General features: G+C 40.0%; 1 protein-coding gene across 1 annotated transcript; it reads right to left on the bottom strand.

The window, feature by feature from the left end:
* Window positions 1–787: 787 nt before the first annotated feature.
* Window positions 788–5,688, bottom strand: LOC140140478 (G-protein coupled receptor Mth2-like). The gene is made up of 2 exons (XM_072162237.1): window positions 5,446–5,688; window positions 788–961 (listed from the first exon to the last, which is right to left on the bottom strand). Exons 1-2 carry the CDS (start codon window positions 5,686–5,688, stop codon window positions 788–790), a joined length of 417 nt encoding a protein of 138 aa, XP_072018338.1.
* Between the last annotated feature and the right edge of the window lie 211 nt (window positions 5,689–5,899).

Here is a 5,899-nt window from a genome sequence, read left to right as displayed (position 1 = left end):
TAATTGGTCATCTTATATAATATTTAAAACTGTAAAATGTCCATGTAAACATTTCGAACATGTTGTAATTGGCATGCGTTTAATGCAGGGTTGTCGGTTATCAAATAATTACACAGATGTCTTTTATCGTCCGAGAATTCTGTAATTGTGCTATGCGTGTACAAATCTTAAACTTGTCTTGTGTCATAATGCGCAGAAATTCTGCTCCGAATGCATATCCCACATTTTGCATACGATAAACCGTTTTCGAATAATGGTCATTCATTAAAGCCATATTATAGCATTTGCTGAGGAAGACGCCCTCACTGAATTTTAAAAATTCCTTTTTTACACGATTAAATTGTACTTTATTAAACCAATATACCCTGCAAAAATCAAGACTCTAAGTGCTGTAGTTTTGTCAAAATCCGTGATTTTGAATTAAAGGCTGATTCAGCGCTTTATTATTACGATGGAATTATTAGTCGAACGCATACACGATGTTCATAACACACAGTACGTCACGGCGTGCGGGACGGTGATATACACAACAAAGGGTCGTACCACAACATGACAGAAGGAGTGGTACGTATTGGCGACATGTGCGCTAGTAGTAAATTCCAATTTTCTTTGCTTTGCCGTAGTTGTTCGGCTCAAAAATAAAAGGGGATATATCTGACAGTAAAAGCTAACATTTTATGGCAAAGAAATGCTAATCTATTTTGTTTGAAAATGTCATAATATTGCTTTAAGGGGGTAATTAGATTTGGTAGATGTTTATAAGCATTAACTAGCGATATTGTTATATTTATCCAAATTTATCTTGAAGCAATGATCTAATACGTCTATTCATTCCAAACGTCAGGAAAATGAAGACTCCTTGTATAGAATTGATGATGATAAATATCCACCATACTGCCACAACATTCGTAAATCCCGCCACGTAGCCAAGTGTCCAGGTAAAGCCAATTATGCTGCTGATCTGAGAAAAACAATTGAACAAAATTGGATAGTATTATGCTTGTTTTTAAATATTTTGGTGCAAAATGTTGTTGCGTCCGTTTTGCGTCAGCAGCATATCACCGGGATGCTGATTATTTTGTGCTCTTGAATATAGAATATCATCTTTATATTGTTATTCTGTTTAGAGTATTGTCATATGTTTCTAAACATGGGATGCGCTGTGCATGCTATAATAAGCCCATGTTTAATTACATATCTACTACATATTCAATCTCCGAACAACGCCAACATGATATGGAAAGTAAGACATCTAATCCTGGTTTCATACTTTCCTGCCGCTTGCAGCTTTACCGCTCTAAAGATGATTTTGCTTCACTGTGCAATTGCATCAGAAACGCTAGCGGTGACCAGCGGCAAGCCGATATATTGATAACTCCGTTGTTTGCTCATGCGGCAGCACCGCTGGGAGTTGAATTCAAGTCAACTCGGAGCGGTGCCGCTCTGATGTATTTGAACAAAATACGATTTTGGAGCGCTGCTGAGCGGCGAAAGTGGCTTTCAGAGCCCGGGTTTCAGAGTCATGCCGCTGCCGCTCAGCGGTGTGCCGCTCCACTTGCAAGCGCCATGATGAAGCGTCGATCACGGCGCTCAGCGGCAAGCGGCAGAAAGTATGAAACCAACATAACATTGGCTGTACAACAGCATGGAAGAAATCATATTGCTCTCGAAAAGGCAACAGCCAATATATTTTGGATCCACAGAAATGACTACAGTTGGTTTTTTTGTAGGATTGGATTAAACATTTAGAATATTAGCCGTTAATACCTTTTGAAAAAAAAAAAAAAATCAGAACGTTGTCTTCCACACGAAAGGCTAAGGCAATTTTCTGGAAAGGTAATGTTCTGGAGACATGTGCATGCCGTGGTTAACCGCTTGATAGGTCTGTCACACTACACCGAATAGGTCTTCCGTACAAGAAACGGATGGTATTTTAGTAAATCCGTTGTTGTTCGTCAATGATCGTTTTAAGTTCTTTTTATGTCCTGCTATCATCCGCCAAATGCGTTTCGTGTTAGGTGATGTTCGTAAGTCCGTCGGCAAGTTTTGTACATGCACAAAACTTGAAACGGAGTTTACCGAATACACATGTTCGGTATTTATCCGATGTGTGTTCGTATGGTGCTGCATATTGCCGGAGTTTGTTCGCTCTCCTTTCGTTCATGTTCGTTCTTTCGGCCCGTGTTCGTTGCAAATACGTTCCTGTGAGGCCTTCACCACCGGATAGCATATTTTTGCATTCGGTGATGTACGTTGACCCAGACCGTGTTAGTGTCACACTACACCGGATCGGTCTTCCGTATAAGAAACGGATGGTATTTTAGCAAATCCGTTAGTGTTCGTCAATGTTCGTTTTATGTTCTTCATATGTCCTGCTATTATCCGCCAAATGCGTTTCGTGTTAGGTGATGTTTGTGTAGTCCGTCGACAATACGTTTCAAGTTTTGTGCATGCACAAAACTTGAAACGGAGTGTGCTCGAATACACATGTTCGGAAGTTGTCCGATGTGTGTTCGTACTGTTCTGTATATATACCCTGGGTTTGTTCGTTATTCTTTCGTTTATATACCGTGTTTGCAAGGTTTCGCAGGCGCTTGTGCCGGATGTAGGCCTATGGCGAACATGTGCATCGATCATGGGGGGGGCTTTCTGAAGGGTGTGTGACGCAATATCATATTTCCCCAGTACTTTAGTGACTGACAAGTAGAAAAAAGGGGAAAGGAGAGAAAAAGAAAAGAAAGTGAGAAAAATTGAAGAGAGAAGAGAAGAAAAAGTTAAATTGCACGTAATTTAGTAGGCCTATGCATGTAAGTAGTATTGAGGAGGGGCACTTTCTGAAGGGTAGAGGACGCAATATCAAATTCCTACCAGTTTTAGTGATTGACAAGAAAGAAAAAAGAAGAGAAAACATGGAAAAGGTTAAATTGTACGTTATTGAGTAGGGCCAGGATAGTATATAGTAAGCCTAAGTATAGGCCTGTGATTATTATAGGCAGTGCTTAAATGTGGTTCCTTGGCCCAAAAGCCTGTGAAAATTACTGCCGGCCCGTCGATATGTAGGGCCCGTGACATTTTGTCACCAAAGACTTAGGTCTATTATATACTGACTTTAACATATCAATCCATGCATGCTTTACCTGAAATTACGAGTCTGAAGTCTTATATCTAAGTGTCAGTGGATCAGTGTAACATTTTAAATTTTGCAAATTCAGTTCGGGCCTTCTTTGTTTTTTGTTTAAGGCAATAATAGTATAAAAATGATGCACCAAAAACAATTTTCAAAATTTTCCATTTTTAAAACTAAATTTTTACACAATGCAAATGGCTTCAATTGGACCTTCATTTTGAAAAATGGACAAGTCTTCCTTTTTGCTTCTGCTATGGACATCCACGTGTTATTTTTAAAACAATTGTTTATATTATACAATAATGGTGAAAACTTTTCAATGGCTTCAATTAGGCTTTCGTTTCACCAATTTGCGGCTGTTTCAAACTAAAATAGTACCCAATAATAATGCTAAAATTGATCCAAAAATGACAAATGGCTTCAATTGGGCCTTCATTGTCCAAAGGTTTCTCACCTCTATTGCCCCCAGACGCTGGTTGCCCTGATATATCAGATTTGTAGCCCTTTTGTACTTATTAGCCAATATTTGACCATTTTCGTCAAAGTTTTCCCCCCTAAAAGTTGTCTTTCACCACTTTGTTCACCTTCTGAAAAAGTGCTTGCTACGTCACTGCCTCTAAGGAGTCAAAAACCCTCTCAAACACCCTCTCCTCCCCCACTTTTCTGATAGGGTGGACGTCCCTGTTGGTGCCACATGCCACGGATTCGCCGGTCATTTGTCGGACGTTGAACGATTGAATATAAAACGCCTGCAGGATTATTAGCGGCCACAACGCTTAGAGAGACGAACGTTAATCGGACCCCCAAATCCGGACATTTGTCGGACGTTGACCCCCAAATCCGGTCATTTGTCGGACGTTGAACGATCGAATATAAGACGCCTGCAGGATTATTAGCGGCCACAACGCATAGAGAGACGAACGGGAATCGGACCCCCAAATTAGGTCATTTGTCGGACGTTGACCCCCAAATCCGGTCATTTGTCGGACGTTGAACGATCGGATATAAGACGCCTGCAGGATTATTAGCGGCCACAACGCATAGAGAGACGAACGGGAATCGGACCCAAAATCCCACCGAATCTTCTGCCGGACTGGTGATTTTTCCACCGAATAAAATATTTTTGTATTCGGTGATGTACGTTGATCCAGTCCGTCGTAGTGTGACAGACCTATGAATTGACCATATGCCAGGGGTACCATTATGCTATAATCGCCTGGACTGATATTGGATTGGACGTGTAACTTATAATCACTCAGAACGGTGGTCACTCGCTGGCTATTGTTATACAAGGCCAACTCAGTCATTTAATTAGGCACTGTACGGTCGAATTCGGTGTTGAAATTAGCAAAAATTTTGTTACAATGTTTCACTTTAAATTAAATTTTTCGGCCAAATAAAAAGCAATAATGTTCATTTGTTCAGTAAATATCCGGAAAAAAACCCACACTAAATCTAACACTAAAAGACACAGTTTCATGCCTAATTTTAACACAGGATATTTAGCTTTTGCTATAGTTTTATCTGACATTACTGAAAAAAATACATTTATTGCTTTTTATTTGACTGAGAAAATTAATTTCAAAGCAAAAATGTGTATATCAATGTATCGGTCCAATCACGACTATGCATAATAATAGAGGGTAGTCAGTAACATTCTGAGTGTAATGACAATTTTTTTTTACTGAGAGATTCCAATATCTTACACCTTCGTTTATCTATTCAGAGAGATTCCAATAGAGGGGAGGGAGAGTGGGAGCGAGAGGGAGAGTAAGGACAAACAGAAGAGGGGTTAGAGTATGAAATTTACGTGTCTCTCACATGTGAGAAAGAGAGGGGATACAAATAACAATAAACCATTTTTAATAATTAAATAATTGCGATTGTTTTAGACATACAATTAACCCCATTTTGGCCGATTTAGCATCCGGATTTATCACGACAAAGCCATTATGAGAGCAGATCAGCGCCTGATTAGCAATTGAAATTACAAAATTTTATTAACTGGGTAGGGGGACGATTTGGATATTCGACCACGCCCTCTGGCTCGGTGACCCATGTATTCCCTTGGAGCGTACCGTGAGGGTCCAAAGACCGGCCCCTAGACCTTAACGCTGTGAATACGCTTCGCGCTCGACACATTATTAATACCAGCAGAAAATGTCTCCACATCCCCATGAGAAAATGGTTAGGCGAGGGCCCTGGGTATGAGAAACCACAACATCTCAAGTGAGGCTTCCATACCTCCTCCAATGCTTACATTAGATATTATTTTATCATGTTTAGCTTCACGTTAGTTATTTTGTTAGAAGACTTACCTTAGCAGAAATAGTCACCTGCTCCCAGTCATCAGCAGAAACATTGCTCTTAAGTTCTCTTGATGTCTGCCTTGCCTTGTACAAAGACACCACCGTTGCCACAAAGAAAACAACATTAATGATCAGACACACTGAAACAGGTAGTCCAAATGAAAACAGATTAGCCAATCCTTGTCCACCAGATATCCAACAGGTGTTGCCGTCAGCATATTCTAATGGTACACTTGTAAAATGGCATATCATAGTGATGGAAATAATGACAAGTGGTAACCCCCAACCAAACAGTGAATGACCAACAACAGTGAACAAGTTGTCTTCTGCTCTGCTTAAAGGATTGATAACAAATGTATTGAATAAATTACCTGCAATTATGGACATCCATACGAAAGCAGACAGCCAAAAATAATGAGTCATAACAGCCAATGATATGCATAGGTGTCGCGGAATATCTAGC

The sequence above is a fragment of the Amphiura filiformis genome, chromosome 19 (genome assembly GCF_039555335.1).
Source record: "Amphiura filiformis chromosome 19, Afil_fr2py, whole genome shotgun sequence".
In the NCBI taxonomy this organism is placed as follows: Eukaryota; Metazoa; Echinodermata; class Ophiuroidea; order Amphilepidida; family Amphiuridae; genus Amphiura; species Amphiura filiformis.
The sequence above is the reverse complement of the archived record's forward strand: the minus strand, read 5'-3'. Positions and strand labels throughout refer to the sequence as shown.